A 17,239-nucleotide genomic window follows, 5' to 3' on the forward strand; every position below is an offset into this window, starting at 1 on the left:
AAATATGTATAATATTACACAGTGATCTTGCTTAGTAAAGGAAAACATATTGTGAATATTCAAATTTCTCTCTGCAAAAGTGCCCTAACCCAAGAAAACACTAATTAAATGTTTGCTGATGCTAACAATGGTCAATCTAATCTTATGCTGCACATTAAAGAAGAGCATTGCTTCTACACTTAGACTTTCTCTAGTAAACTTTATTTGTATATAAATAAGTGATATGTGCATTTTAACAACTTGAGTATTAAGAATATAAATTTAATTCAAAATAGCTAAAAATCTGTATCATTTGTTTTTCCCCCTTCAGCTGAAAAGACAAGCCTCTTTAGAGAAACATAGTAATACACTGGAAAGTCAATCCATCTCTGACATTGAACAAGTACTCTGCAGACTGCTGGCCACAATATCAATGATGACCAAGTTTCTGAAGCAGGTGTCCCAACATTCTTCCTTTAAGAAAATTAAGCAACGTAAATTAAAGAGAAAGAAGAGTAAAGAAGAAGGAAGGGATACTACAAAATCTAAGCACATGTAAATATAGCTCAGACAAGTGTACAGGTTATAAAAGAAATCTATTGAGAGGACTGGCTAGGGGATGAAAGGTTTGTTTGGGAGCTGGTCTAATTTATTTTTTCCTTTGGCCACAATATTTACTGAAATATTTTGGACAAGTCTAGATTTCCATTCAACTGAGAATGAATCCATAGTTACTAAGTGGCTCCCAGAATAAAATGAGAAACACCTTACATTTAAGGTTATAATCTGGCAGTAATTATAGCAGCAGGGGATTTTTTTGTCTTGACTACATGACAGGTATTTGCTGAGTACATTATAGCAAATGATTTAATTTTCACAACTCTCTAGAAATAACTATTATTGGTCCACTTTTCTAGAGAAGGAAACTCGGGTTCAGAGAATTTAAGTACTCTGCCTAAGCTTATAGAGATTTCCAGAGGAAATGCCAGTGTTTAAACTTAAGCAATCTCAAGAGACTATGCTCTTAATTAACCCTTTAATTTTTCCACAGTGGAAAAGTTGGGGTTCAGTAAGGCAATCTTGTCACTGTCCCCTGACATGTCATTTCTCCTGGATCTAAGATTTTGCTCATGCACAATCAACTGTGTATTCAAATCCCATTGGCAAGGCCTGTTCAAGCCCAACATGTTGGCTTCAGGTTCTCTGATGACTCCACAGCATGGACTGCCAGCTCTGTCTGTTTTTACCCTTAACTCTTACTTTTTTCTACCATTATCTTTATGATGTTATTATATGACTGTTGAAAGATTTATAGATGATGTTTCCTTCTAAGAGATGTCCAGAAAGCATAAACAACCAATTGTGCCTACAATATTGTCATTTTCAGTAGTAGGCATTCAATAAAATGCTTGCCAAACACATGAATATGGGAAACTATACAAAATGAATGGTTTGAAGTTCATAAGCACGCATACATATTACACAAGTATGTCCTCCTAAAATATCTTCAAGCTGTATTCTACAGAGCTGTGGGAATGATATACGCAAAACATCAACAAATTCAAAGTAACACATAGGTTTTTAAACTCTGTATTGAAATATAACATGCATATGAAAAAGTTTAAAAACTGCACAGCCCAATGAATTTTCATAAATGAAAAGCCCATGTAACCAGCAACCAAACAGAGAAAAATGATAGGTCCCAGAAGTCCTTCCATATCATAAGGGTAATTATGATTCAAGTTACTAACATTGTAGATTAACTTTTCCTAAGAAAATGTTTTTAATTGCTATTACCATTTTTCTATCTAGGGGATCAAATATATTACTGAACCACGTTGTTTTAAATATTTAAGGAATACTTTACTTTGCTTAGGTCTTTCAGAAAACAACTTTGATATATATGTATAAATTGTTATACAAATCATTGTATAAATTGTTAGAAGTTGTTAATCAACAAGTTTCAATATAAAGTTAAAGTTAAGAACTGTGCTTTAGGTCAATAGCAAAGTAAAGGAGAAAGAAGAATGAAGCAATCTTTACATATTATGGCCAAAAGAAAACAAAACATCTAGCTGGAAGGTAGAATATTAATCATCTTGTTCCATCGCCTCAGTCATTTTAACATCATGTGAGCTCCTTACCTGCCCAGTCAAGAAACTGAACACACTCAGTCTGGGAATACCGAGCAGCAACATCTCGAGCTTTTTCTTCCCGGAAGTTCAAAGCTTCTATATCAACATCCAGTTCCACCAGTGCCTTTAAAGTTTCCAAACGGCCCCAGGCTGCAGCACAGTGTAAAAGTGTGTATCCTAACAAACAGAATGAAGATGGTTAGGTCAAACAGACTACGAATGATACCCAACTTAGGATGGCTTGATACAAGTTTTTAACTTCATGATGGTAGAAAAGTCACACACATTCAGTAGAAACCATACTTGGAATTTGGTGTTGCGTTTTTTCCAAAGCTAGAAATATGTGATCCAATACTCTCTCAAGATACAGAACAGAAGAGTGAGCCACAGGTCCCTGACAACCATATAATCTCAGAGATTAAACAATGGATGCTCTCTGGTGTACTGCTGATAAAATATGAGAAGGTCAGATGTATTAAATATATTTTCCACTTACAGTATTTTATGAAATGTCTGTTGGGTCATGACTTGGTCATAAATCAAAGCACTTATGTTATTTCAGACTATTTTATGTAGATGATCGGATGTGTGCTTTGGAGCTTGACTGCCTATATTTGAATCTGACTCTGTTGTCCTCCAGCACCATGGTCTTAAGCAAGTTGCTTAACTTCTCTGTGCCCCAGCTCCTGTACTGCAAAGTGGGAATGATGTTAGGACCTGATTTATAGGGGAGACAGGGATTAAATGAATCCATTCAAGCCTGGCCACAGGAAGTGTCATGTGAGGTCTCTGTTGAGGTGATGATGGTTGTTACAATGGGACTATTTGTTCCCTGAATTTCCATCCTGGTGGGCTGTCCTGATCAAAGAAGGAGCCAGCTCCAATCTCAAAGGACTGAATTGGAAACTCTGGACCTAGACCAGTAAATCATATAGTTAATAAGCTCCCTTTCTAATCTGTAGTATGAAGTTCAGGGCTGCCTTATATAGTTGTTCAAGTTGCTCACCAGCAAGGATTCAGGGCTGAGAGGGTATATGGGACTGACACCCAACTTGTACTCTTCTCACTGGTGTGTGCTCTGTCTGTTGGCTGAGGTGACTGGGAAGGGTGACTTTTCCCATATCCCTGGGGTTGGCACTGCCCCAGGAGTGCAGCCTAGTGTGAGGGCTGTGTGGTATCCAGTTGTTCACTTGCCAGCTCATTAGTTCCCAAGCTGTTTTCAGCCACCCAGTCACCTCTCCCTCAGGAAGATAACACTCATAAATAATGGCCAGGTCATGCTGACTGTGAGGATGATGGACAGCAGGAGGGCTGGGGAGAATACTATGTAGCAGGGGAGGCGAGGTCCAGGGTGGCCAGAGTCATGGATGCCCACATAGAGTTTCTGGGCTTTCTCTTCAGGGTAGCAGGGCATCATGGAAGGTTGAAAAGCAGGGAGGAACCTTGGTGACCACAGGCACAGTAGAGGCTGAGACAGGGAAGCCAGTGAATGCTCTCCAGTGTCCAGGGTGGACCCTCCTTTCACGCCTCAGTGGTCATAGGGGGGCATGGAGCCTAAGGCATGGAAAAGCTCAACTTATCCAGCTCTGGTACATTGATTACCCAGGCCAGGGCTCAGCCCTGTCTCCTTCCTGGCTGTCCACATCCCCATTTCCTCCCATGTTTCAGTTGGTTCTGCATCTGCTGCACTACTGGCCCCTCCTAGTTTTCTCCTGTCCCCACTTACATGAAGTCCTATTCTTCCTGCCTGGCTCCTCCTCAGCTCCTCGATGCAGGACTTTCTTTCCCTGAGGGGTTCCTCTACCTTGAATCTCTGTGCCATCCAGGAGGTCACTCCCTTCACCCACGGCCACTGTGAAGCAAAGTGGCTGGGACATGCCCCTGCTGGCTTTCATTGGCTGCCATAGCCAGCATCTCCCACACCTGCTCTTTGTCGGGGTATGACCATGGTGCCTGCCTTGTCCTTGCCTTATCCCCAGCCTCCAGGGCCCCCTGTAGCCCATCTCCAACTCCACACAGAGATGGCCCTGCTCTGCCCTGCCCTCCTCTCTCACTGCCTGGTTAGGGGGGTCCCTGTTTCAGCCACCCTGGGTTTCAATCTTTCACCACCACTACCCTCACGGCCATCCCCAGCTTCTGCTTCTTGTGTATTTGTGGCACCTGCCTTCCCTTCCTGCTTCTCCAAACTGCATTTATACATGTCTGACTGAATGTCCTCTTTCTGACTGGGCTGGCCACCCCTTTGCATCCCTCATCCCCAGGCCAGAGGCCACCAGTTCTGTGAGATCTTTCTGAACCACTTAGGATGGGACCACACACCTGCCTTCTCTGTGTAGAGCAGGCCAAGGACAGCCTGGGGCTGTGGCACTGGAGCCTGAAAGAACAGGGCCCTCCTGCCCTGGGGAAGTGACAACCTATGGACACGGGAGACTGTGGCCTGTGGTATAGGAGCCTGAAGACTTGAGGATGAGATGGTGTTCTCTAAGAACAGAATGGGGGACTTTGCTTGTTTGAAGGCCAGGGTCTGAGGAGACCAAGGGGCTTGTGTGCTTGGACACAGCAGTGTGTGCCATATGGGTGGCACTGGTGAAGGGGTTTGGAGCTTTAAAATCTGAGGGCTTCTGGGGTTGGAGAGATGGCTTAGTGGTTAAGATTACTGGCTGCAGGGCTGGAGTGATGGCTCAGTGGTTAAGAGCACTGACTGCTCTTGTAGAGGACCCAGGTTCAATTCCCAGAACCCACATGGCAGCTATGCACCGTCCTTAACTCCAGTTCCAGGGGAATCCAACGCCCTCTTCTGACCTCTGCAGCATTACATGACATGGGTGCACTCACATACATGCAGGCAATACACTCATACACATAAAATAATAATAAAATTAAATAATAAAGAAGAGAATTTATTCTTCACAATTTTGAGGTATGAGGAATCCAAGGTCAAGACATTAGTATTTTGATATGGACCCTCTTGCTAAGTACCCACATGGTGGGAGGAAGAAGAACAAGAAAGAATGATACTCACAGTCCTTCTGTATAGTGGCATTCGTCCAGTGTCCATTCACGAGAGAGCCTCATGAATTAAACACCCCCACAAGGACCCACTTCCCAACACTGCATTGGGCATTCACTTCCAACACATGAATTTTGTGTGGGACACATTCAGACCACAGCACCTACAAAATGAGGAGTCAAGAAATACCCAGATACCATTCACATTATCCCTGCCTTCTGCCTGAAGGTGGAAATCTTCAATAAGCTGAATGGTCCAGGGCCCTGACTGGCTCTGGGAGAAGGATACTATCTGCAGACACACCGCCACAAGCATGACCAGGAAGCCAGTCTACATGGGAAAATGGTCTAGAGTCCTGTATTGTTTTTTACAAGGCTGAAATAATAATTATGGGGAACATCTAATCAAAGTGTTCTCAAATTTATTATGACACTGAAGAGGAGAGGTATGGAGGTTGAAAGTTTTAATATATTTAATTAAAATAAAACTAAACGGAAGCTTTTGCCAATGAATATTCAATTTCTACATATTTTAATCACTTACTGGAAATAGTCCATTTTGTAAAAAAAAAAAATCATAGATCCTTGTAGTACATTAACTCATCACCATTCCAAAAGAAAGGCATCTAAATAGGCTTATGTTAGGGCCAGTGAGATGGCTTGGTGGGTAAAGACACTTGTTACCAAGCCTGAAAACCTGTTTTATCCCTAGAACCCCCATGGTAGAAAAAGAACCAATACCTACAAGTTGTCCTCTGACCTCCACCCTTAGGGGCATAGCACACACACACACACACACACACACACACACACACACTCACTCACTCACTAATTAAAAAGTTTTTTAAAGATTTCAGAAAATATTCAGATAAGAATTGGCTCTTTCCTGAGGTGTGCTAGTACATGCCTTTGATTTTCAGAAAACATTCAGATAAGAATTGGCTCTTTCCTGAGGTGTGCTAGTACATGCCTTTGATCCCAACATTTGGTAGGCAGAGGCAGGTAGATCTCTGTGAGTTTGAAACTAGCCTGGTCTACATAATGAGACCCTGTCTCTAAAACAAAAACAAAATAGAATGGGATCTTCCTAAACTTCTCCCATTATACTGGCAACGAACTTTGGATTCCAAAAAGGGAAGAGAGAAAGGAGACTGGGAATCCCCACATGAAGAAAGAGACCATAATGGAAATGGGAAGGATTTAGGGTGGTTCTAGGAGATTCAAAGATCTCTTTGTGGAAGATTCCTGAAAATAGAGTAAATTAAGAAGCAGTGACCAGCAAGCCAAAAGATCAGACAAAAAAAAAAAAAAAAACCTTTTTCTCTGTACTCATGTTGCTCTGTGTGCTTCATAAGTATCAGTGGGTTCAGACCTCATTCTGGTCCTCTACTGGAACTAGGTACTAATGCTACTCTCAGGTCTGTATAAGGAAACTGAAACACAGCAAGGATAAGTACGTTTCCCATGGTGTCTGTTAATGAGTGTGTCGATGATAAGGTTGAATCTAAGACCTGAAATGGTGATAGGCAAGAACAAAAGATTCAGTCAGGAAGAGAAACTCTTTTCCAAAAGTCACAATAACTAACATGATGGAAAAAAAGTGAAAATGGGGGTTGGAGAGATGACGGAGCAGTTAAGCGCTCGTGCTGCTTTTCCTGAGTTTAGTTCCCAGCACCCATGTCAAGCAACTCACAACAGCCTGTAAGTCCAGCTCCAGGGGATCTGACATCCTCTTCTGGCCTCTGCAGGCAACTGTATTCATGTGAATATACCCACACACAGACATATATGCATACACCTAACTAGAATTTAAAATAAACCTTTAAGAAAAGTCAAAGTATAAAACCAATAGGATAGACACACAAATAAAAAAGCAAACTTTACCATGACACAAACCTTCAAAGGCTTACAATAACACAGAAAAAAACAAAGGATATACAAAACAACCAGAAAACAACTAACAAAATGGCAAGAATAGATTGTTACATAATAACCTTGAATGCAAATGCCTTATAGTCTCTAATTAAAAGATATAAATTTTAAATTTTAAATAACAAAGAAACAATACCCACATATATGCTGCCTGCAACAAACTCCTTCCACTGGTAATGGCACAGATAGCCTGAAAGTTACAGATGGAAAAGAGAAATTCCCTGCAAGCAGAAACCAAATGCAAGTGAGAACAATAATATTTATATAAGTCAAGAACAGACTTTTGGTATTCGGCTTTCAGTCATCAGAGTAAAAGTACCAGAATAATTAGCTTATAAGGAAAATAATGCTTATTTGGACTCCCAATTTTGAAGGTTCTTCAAGTCCATAATCAATTGGCCCCATTGATTTGAGCATGCCAAGACGGTGGGTCATGGTGGGAGCAAATAGTAGAGCAAAACTCATACCACAAGCCAGGAATCAAAAGGAAAAAGAAAGTCCAGGGCCACATAACCCCCTTTGAGAACACACACAAATAACCAAAGTGCCTCCCAACAGGCCCAAACTCCTAAAGGTTCTACCACCTGCCTACAGTGCCACCCTGGGGATCAAGCCTAAATTTAGCATATGAGCCTTCAGGAGACAATTACCAAAGTGCAGCAAGACTTTAAGCCAAACACTGTAAAAAGAGACAAAGAAGGTCATTACATAATAAAATGATCAATTCAGCAAAAAGATATAAGAATTGGAAATGTATTTGTAACCAACAGAAATTATCTAAACATATGAAGCAAATACTATTTATTTTGGAGAGAGAGAACAGTTTGAGCACATGCCTGATGAAGAGCCCACACTTAATAATATCATCAAGCGGTGCAGCCTCAAGTAGATCTTCATCAGGGCTAAGAGTGGCATGAGCAGACCACCTACAGCTATAGCCTTATGGTCTAGCTATCCAAGGAATATGAGGGTCCATAGCCTGGCCCACATCTAGATGTTTTTGACCAGAAATTCCTCACTATGCCTACCCAGGTCAAAGGCTTTACCAACAGCTTTCCAATGGGTATTGACCATAGTCTAATGTAGCAGAGTTTCCCAACCAGTTCTTCAAGGAAAACATTGAGTATAGACATGAGTGCCTTCCCTAGCATCATGAAGTGTTGAGCTATGTAAGGCATGAGGTTGGTTAGGACCATTAACTTCTTTCTCCTTGATGGCTTTTGGCACAGCATCTGTGGACCACATCATGCTGTGGCTGCTCAACATCTCCACCATTGTCAAGTGGGGACTAGGCCACCCGATAAAGATCAAGAAGCAGATTAATCCCTCCATATCATGGATATGAAACATGCCAGGCCAGATGAACACAGGTCAACTCTTCTCCAAGCTAGAGAAGATGGTTCTGCTATCCATTCCATCAACAAAGTAGTTCAAGGACCCTGAGAAGACAACTTTCATCTGCATTGTGTACTGCTGAGTTCATGTCTTTGTAGAAGACCAAATGATGGATATATAAGCTGTCCAGGTACAAATGCACAATTCCATTAATCACCCTGTCCTCTCTGACCCCCAAAAACTTTTCAGGATGTATAAAGCCTGCCACAAAATTTGGGCCACATACTTGGACTAAATGGAAGTCCTGTATGATGATTTCCACATTGTGAAGTTGCAGCCACCTCAGTGCAGAAGTTAAGCAACGTCCACACCTTTCTTCTCTCCTCCTAGATCTTCATAAATCATCCAGTGCCAAATAGCATTGCTATCACTTCATATCCACTGTCTCCCCTTCCCCAAATCCAAAGTTTACACATACTCTCCTAGGAGATCCATTATGAAGGTAGAGGAGAGAAAGGGGCCTATTCCTCCTGATGCGGCTGGGCACAGGCTATAGTGACTCCTTATATCTCTCTGTCTCTCATTCACCAATAAAGTTATTTTAATGCAAAAATAAATAATAAATGAAGGAGAGATTACCTTACTATAATAATAATGTGGACTTCAGTACCCACTTTCATCAATGGGCAGACTACTCAGACAGAAAACAACAAAGAAGCCTTATAGTTCAACTATACTGTAGCTCAAATGGGCCTAACACATTTATAAAACAGTTCATCTGATAGCAATATAGTACACATTTTTTTTCTCATCACCACTTGGAATGCTAGCCAAAATAGGCCATAAGACAAGTCTCAACATAATGTGAAAAACCAAAATCATATCATGCATCTGCTCTGACCACAACGGAATAAAGCTAGAAAAAATTTAATCACATAAGAGGAATATGAACATTGTACAAATACATATAATGAAAACAACTTGTTTCTGCACTTTACCTTAGCCAAAATGCAGAGAAACATCAACGTGTTTCTAAATAACCAATACCTCAATGAAGAAATTAAAAGAGAAAGCCAACTACTTCTTGAATCAAACAGAAATGGTAACACAGCATTTTGGATACTAAACCTTGCTCTAGCAAAGGTTTATATGGTGAGGTCATGGTCCCCAGTTGAAGGAGTTATTGGAAGGTAGTAGAAACTTTAAGAAGGAAGTTATATCAAAGGAAAGTGGGCCCTCGAGGGGGATGTTGGGAACCCAGCCTCTTCTCTTTACTTCTTAGTCATTAAGTAATCCACTCAGCTCTACCCTTTGTTCCCTACAACAGGCCCAAAGCAGTAAAGCCAAGTGACCATGAAACTTCTGAAACTGTGATCTAAAGTAAACTTTCCCCCTTTAAACTTTTAAATCTGGCATTTTGTCACAGAGACAGAAAACTGACTAATACCACATAGCACAACCTATGAATACAGCAAAAGCAGTACTAAGAGGTAAGCTCATGACAATGATGCCTATATTAAGAAACTAGAACATACAAGAATAAACCAAACCCAAAAGAAGAAAATGTGGTTCATTAATATTCTTTCAATAATTCTAGTATTATTCTACTTCAATTAAAATCAAGAAATAATAAAGATCATAACAGAAATAATAAAAATGAGACAAAAATATAGGGTTGGTGTATGAGCACAAGAAAACAGAGGCTTTTGGGCCTCTGGGAACTTGCTCATATGAACTTGCAACAATGGTGACAGAATGCACAAGAGCCATGCCAACTCCATCAGATAAAAATCCAGCATAGAACTGAGAAATGGGCAGCAGGCCCATCTTTAGACAAGAAACTATTAACAACTGATTACTGCAGGTGAGAGAGAGTACATCTTCTTTAAGGAAGTGACTCCAGATAGGCTGACTAGACCCAGTGGATGAACTTACACTGAGGGACATCTAGGTACAAATGCTTGACTGGATAGGACTTAACATACATGACAGAATGCAAAAAACCTGTGGGGGGATCTATGGGGTTCAGATGGGAGAGAGGATCTAAATTTGATTAAGATCTATTATGTGAAATGCACAAAAACAATAAAATATACATTAAAAAATAAATTAAATGTTGAATGGAAGCCATGAGAATAATTTAAAGCCTCTGATTTTTGATAGACAGCCTTTAAAAAGGTGTCTTATATTTCTATTTCCCTAAAACTTTCCATAATGAATGAGTGCCCCATCTTTTTCAAATGACTTTTCTACATCTATTGGCATTATCATATTTTGCTTAATGTTTTTTAATATTTTATTTATTATTTTTATTTTATGTGCACGAGTGTATTGCCTGCATATATATAAGTGCACCCATGTCATACAATACCTTTAGGGGTCAGAAAAGGGTATCACATTGCCCTGGAACTGAAGTTATGGACAGTCACCATGTAGGTGCTGGGAATCAAACCCAGGTCCTCTGCAAGGGCAGTCAGTGCTTTTAACCACTGAACCAGCTCTCTAGCTGCATAATAATTTTTTAGACAAGGTCTCATATAATCTAGACTGGCCTCTAACTCCCTAAGTATCTAACACCAATGATGATCTTGAATTTATGATCCTTCTCTTTTTACCTCCAGAATCCTGGAATTATGGAATTGCACCACCACACTCACTTTTTGCAGCTCTACAGGTCAAACCTAGGGCTTCATGCATGTTAGATGAACAATCTACCAACTGAGTACATCCCCAACCCTGCTTACTTAATCTTTTAGTGTAATGAATTGTAATATTTTTTCCTAACATTATAACCAACTTTTCATTCATGGGATAAACACATCTAGTCCAGTTAGTTGGGTGTGGTGAAAGTTAATTTAACTTTATTTGAATTAAAAATAAAAATTAAGTTAGCTATATTTATTGTACAACATGCTTTGAAATTTTTACATACTATACAATGGCTAAATTGAGCCTATTAACATGCACATTTATCTTTTTGTGGTGAGAACACTTAAAAGTCTACTCTCCAATAACTTTTTAAATTTCTGTCTCTCTCTGAGTGGTGTTGGCCAGAGATTCTTCAGCTGTCTTTTTCACCAGAGCTAGTTTGTCAATCTCTCTGCGGTTTCTTCATTCCCAACACGCTCAAGCTACTGTTTAATTTGCTTGCCTCCAAATTCAGTCGTTCTTTCTCTAACTCCTGAGTTAAATGCTTTGTTTATTGATTTTAAAGGTGTCTTGTAGCCTTATAAATGCATTTAATTAGTATTTTAATTTTGGTTGTAACTCACAAATTCCCATACAACACACAATGACCCTGTTGCCACCTAAACATCCTATAGTTGTATCTTCTGGTATCAACAGATGACTTAAAGTGTGGTTTTGTTTTCAAAATTGCAGAGGATTTTCAATGCCTTTTCATTACTATATTCTAACGTTATCTTACTGTGGCCAGAGGCTGAAGACTGCATGCTGAGATTATTTGATATTCATGAGGCTTCTTTTCTTGCTCAACATATGGTCCATTTTTTTTAAATGTTCCATGTGCATGTGAAGAGAATGTATATTCCTTATTTTCTACAAATGGCTGCTTTATTTTCCATCATGACCACGTATTATATTTTCATCCGAAAAAAAGCAAATTATTGAAATAAAAGAGCTAATTGGACAATGATTTGCTTAGTACAGGTCATCAAAGGAAAGAGATAACAGCAATGTCCTTGAGGATTTGCCATGTGCCAACTTACTATGTGCCATGCACCATGACACTTATATTTACTATCTTATTTGGTACTCATAATACCCTATAAGGAAAAAAAAATATGATCCTTAGCCGGGTGTGGTAGCACAAACCTTTAGTCCCAGCACTCGGAAGGCAGAGGCAGGTGGATCTCTGTGAGTTCAAGGCCAGCCTGGTCCACATAGTGAGTTCCAAGTCAGTTGGGGCTACAGGGACACCCTGTCTCAAAAGGACCAATAATAATAATAATAATAATAATAATAATAATAATAAAATTATGATCCTTGTTTTCCAGCTGAAGAAACAAAATATTAGGTAACTAATATATTTACATGGACACACCATGCGTACATTCATACATATGTGTGTAAACATAAAGCAAGTGCACCAAATTTATCCAATAACAAAAAGGGTACATCATATCTTCAGGTAGTTATAAGTAATATTCATATGAGATAAAATACCTCTGGCGGTTTTCTCATTCAGATTCACCCCATACTTTGCCAAAGCTCTAATGACGTCACTTTGCCCCGCCATGCAAGCTGCATACAACAAATTTCTCCCAAGAATGTCTTCTTCCAAGAGGAGCTGCACGGCATGTTCATGATGAGGGTCTTCGGGAAACTCAAAAATCTTCTGCAAGGCTTCAACATCCCCTGTGAGAGCAGGCTGTAAGAGAGGGTTCTCCACACCTATTTCATCTGCTTCTTGGTATTCTTCATCTTGCTGTGAAGAAAATAATGATTTTTCTGAACTCTCTGATTCTGGACTTCTTTCTGGCTCCATTAAATCCAAAAATACCTAAGACCAAATAAAAAATAATTCAAGCATATCAGTATTTATTTATTTATTTATTTGATTATGCGATTGTTCCACTGGCAATATAGATGAAATGAAAATAATTACTTGAAAATAATTAGAAGTAAATAAAATAAACTACTTAGATATCTATGAGGAAACATGTGACCTAAGTATATGATAAAATGTTAAATGTATAATATAAACAGTATATTCAATAGGAACAGAAGAGAGAGATCAAAGTGAGCTAAACTCATTAGGAAACGGTCAAAAGAGAAAGAATGTTAAAGAGACTCACCTGCCTAAATAGGATTCTGATGGGAAAGAATTGGGAAATACAGTTGGATTATTAGAGCCAAATTATAAAGACTTAAATTAGGCATTACCATTTAAACAGAACCAATTTACTAAGACTTATTGAAAACTTAGTAATAGGTGGTTAGGGAGATGTCTATGTAAATCACAAACATCACAAATTTATTTTGTTTTCTTTGAGACAGAGTCTTGCTATGTAGCCTTGGCTGGCCTGAAACTTGCTATGTAAGCCAGACTGTCCTTGAACTTGTAGTGATCCTCCTGTCTCCACATTCCCAGTGCTGAGACTACAGGTGTGCATCACCACACTCAGCTTAGAAATGACAAGTTTATCTCCTGCTCTCAACAATGTACTATTTCACAGGAGAAAATACGCAGTGAACAAGAGATATGTAATAAAAAGTGACAAATGGTTAAGTATCATAACTTATGAAATGCTATAGGAGTGTAGAAAAAACAAAATTAATTATAGTAATATTTATCAAGGAAGTCTTAACAGTGTTCACTCTGACAGAATGCATACCAAATTAGGAATGACTCAGAGAAGAGTACTATGGTCCCCTCATATACAATGTTAATGACATCACTGTCTACTCACAACAGCCAAGTCCTTAAGGGGAAAACCATATCCTAGAACAATAGAACACACTGTGGTAAAGTCACACAAAATGGTATACGGCAGTTGAATGGAACAAATTACAGTGGTTTAACAAGCAGCTTCTGCTATGGCTTGCTGTACCCACCTTACCTGTAGATATCCATGCCTCTGTGTAATCCCTTTACCTTCTTGTGGGCTGCACATAGTAACTTGCTTCTAATGAAGAGAAACAATAATAGTGTGCTTCCTCCATAATTTGGTTACAAATAGACAATAGCTTTTATCTTGCTTATATTTTTTTAGTGGCTCTCCTTGCACAATGGAGACAGCCACCTTTCAAGAAACTGAGGGAGACCTCTGGCAACAGCTAGAAGAGAATCCCTCTAACAGCCTGTGTGAAGTTTAATTCTGCCAAAAAGCAGCACATGATCTTGGAAGCAGATATCTGTCAGGTGACCCTTGAGGGGGCTGTAGCCTCCTGAGAGGCACTTAAGAGGATCCATTTAAGCTGTACCCAGATTTCTGACACACAAAAACTGTGAGATCATCTGTGTGCTGATGTAAACATACCAAGTTGGAAGTAATTTGTCACACAGCAATAAATAAGAATACAACATAAATAGCAATATTATGTTGATAAAGCAAAGTCAAAGAATCATACACCAGAGAATATCTTTGTCAAGTTAAAAGCAATTAAAGTTGCACAGCAATAAATAAGACTACAACATAAATAGCAATATTATGTTGATAAAGCAAAGAATCATACACCAGAGAATATCTTTGTCAAGTTAAAAGCAATTAAAGTTAAATAGGCTTTTTAAGAATGCAAGTAGATAAGCCAGATGTGGTGGCACATGCTTTTAATTCCAGCACTTCGAAGGCAGAGACAGGCGGATCTCTGTGACAGTGAGGCCAGGCTGATCTACATAATGAGTTTCAGGCAGCTGGGGCTACAGAGAGATGCTATCTTGGAAAAAAAATGCAGGGCTGAAGAGATGGCTTGGCTTTAAGACCACTGGCTACTCTTGTAGAGGACCTGGCTTTGGTTCCCAGCACCCACATGGCAGTTATCAACCGACTGTAACTCAGTTCCAGGGGAATACAATGCCCTCTTCTTGCCTCCACAAACACTGCATGACATGGGTGCACTTAACACATATGCGGGCAATACATTCATACACATAAAATAAAAATAATAAATGCAAGTAGATACAATAACACTATTTTTGTTTCGTTTTGTTTTTTGGGTTTGGGGTTTGTTTTTTTTTTTTGGTTTTTTGGTTTGTTTGTTTTTTTTTTAAATGCGTATGAGTGCATTGCCTGCATGTGTGTAAGTGTACCTGTGACATGAAGGTCAGAAGGTGATGTCAGATTTCCCTGGAACTGGAGTTACAGATGGTTGTTAGTCGCCATGTGGGTGCCCGGAATTGAACCAGGTTCTGCAAGAGCAGCCAGTGCTCTTAAGCACTGAGCCATCTCTTCAGTCCCTTGTTTTTGTTTTTGAGACAGGGTTTCCTGTAGTCCAGCTGGCCAGGAACTAGCTATGAAGACAAGGCTGGCCTCCATTTCAGAGGTCCACCTGCCTCTGTCTTCTGCCTACTGAGATGAAAGGCCTGCACCACCATGCCCAGCCAGTAACACTATTTTTAAAAAGGAAGAGGTGAGAGTAAGGATGGTGGCCTATGCCTATAATCCCAGTGCTGAGACAACGGGCTGAGGCACGAGATTTACAAATTCAAGGCTAGTCTGAGACATGCAAAAAGACCCTGTCACAAAAAAAAAAAAAATGGTGAGGCTGGTAACACCTATCTGTAAATTCAGTTCCTAGGGATCTGACATCCTCTTCTGACCTCCACCGGCACTGCACATACATGACACTCATAAATAAAATATTTTTTTAATTTAACATGAAAAAAAAGGGGAGGAGGAAGAAGTGGAGTGGAAAGAAAGAGAAGCAGAGCTAGACTGAACATAAGACTTGGAAAAATGTCTACCAGAGTAGGGTAGAGAAGAAGAAAAAGCACTAAGCCATAAAGAATGGGCAAGACATTGTCACTGAGAAGAACCTAAGTAAAAGTACCCAAGCAAAACTCACAAGGCATTTTTAGAAATAAGCAAGTTGGCTAGTTGGATGAAACGTAAGCCATTGAAACTGAGCATGAAGTATATGCATAGAAAGGCTAAGATTGCATTAACAGGACTAAATTTGATTCCGTGAACAACTGGCAGGGGTTGCTGAAGGTTTTAATACTGGGAACTAAGTATGTTTTGATGAAATTGATCTGACAAGCCTAGGTATACATTAGACAAATCAGACAGGAGAGGCAAAAAAAAGAAACGCCAGTCTACCACTGCTACAAAAGTTTGCATTAGTGAGAGCAAGAGCCCTAATCATCCACTCATGTAATTCAGTACCCACTGAATTTCTCTTCATATAAGAAAAGATTCCTCCAATCATGGCGCTTAAGGACGTGGGCAACAAACAAGGAAAACAAAGGAGATAATTAGATTGTAATAAGTGTTTCAGATTATATAAGCCTAGTGAGGTATTAGGAAGCAGCAGGTAAGGAACAAGATAAAACATGAAATAGGAAGGGTAAAATGTGGAAGTAGAACTGAGGGGATAAGGGTCATAAGGGCCTCAGGAAAGGGGGAATTCCCAAGGAGAGGTCAAGACCACAAGACACAGTTTAGGCTTGAAGGCCCCACAGTTTGTCTACCACAACTACTTGGCAATTGGCTTTGACTTTGTAACAAGAAAGCATTAAGCAAGCAAATGTGTATGGCTGTGGCTAAAGAAAACATTTGCAAAATGGTTAATGGCCCTTAGGCCATGGTTTTCAGATCCCATTCCTAAGGAGCAACAGTTTAAAGAAAGCTAAAAAAACAACTATCATTTGATTCTATAGTGAGGTAAAATACTGGAAAGATAATTGTAATACACACCTTATGTTGGTAGAATGTGGGGTCTGGGGATATAGGTGAGTGACAGATTGCTTGCCTCACATACTCCAAGGTATAGATTTGACTTCAACATTGCAATGAATAAATGAATGAGTAAATAAGCATATATAGTAGCAACTATAATCCTACATTAATCTCTTCCTTGTATACATGTATATAATACTGATTATTGAAGTTAAAAAAATTTTCTTCAAAGTTAAAAATTCTTTGATTGGCCAGGTGTGGTGGCACACACCTTTAATCCCAGCACTCAGAGGCAGAAGCAAGTGGATCTCTGTGAGTTTGAGGCCAGCCTGGTCTTCATTAGCGAATCCAGGCCAGCTGGGGCTACAGGGAGACCTTGTCTCAAAAAGACCAAAATACAAATTCTTTGATTGTGGGGGCTGGAGAGATGGCTCAGCAGTTAAGAACACTGGTTGTTCTTGCAGAAGACCCAGGTTCAAATCCCAGCAC

General features: G+C 39.7%; 1 protein-coding gene across 4 annotated transcripts in view; it reads right to left on the reverse strand.

Moving 5' to 3' along the window:
• Positions 1–2,123: 2,123 nt before the first annotated feature.
• The window catches only part of Ankrd45 (ankyrin repeat domain 45), a gene marked incomplete at its 3' end in the record, with an annotated part of 22,274 nt that continues 7,158 nt past the window's right edge, over positions 2,124–17,239 (reverse strand). For 3 of the 4 annotated variants that reach the window (XM_008850971.2, XM_029554975.1, XM_017802688.2), the window contains 2 exon segments: positions 2,124–2,291; positions 12,576–12,912. In XM_008850971.2, the coding sequence (XP_008849193.1) occupies positions 2,124–2,291; positions 12,576–12,897 (490 nt within the window). 4 annotated transcript variants of the gene reach the window in all.

The sequence above is a fragment of the Nannospalax galili genome, unplaced genomic scaffold (assembly GCF_000622305.1).
Source record: "Nannospalax galili isolate Female #2095 unplaced genomic scaffold, S.galili_v1.0 scaffold1346, whole genome shotgun sequence".
Lineage (NCBI taxonomy): Eukaryota > Metazoa > Chordata > Mammalia > Rodentia > Spalacidae > Nannospalax > Nannospalax galili.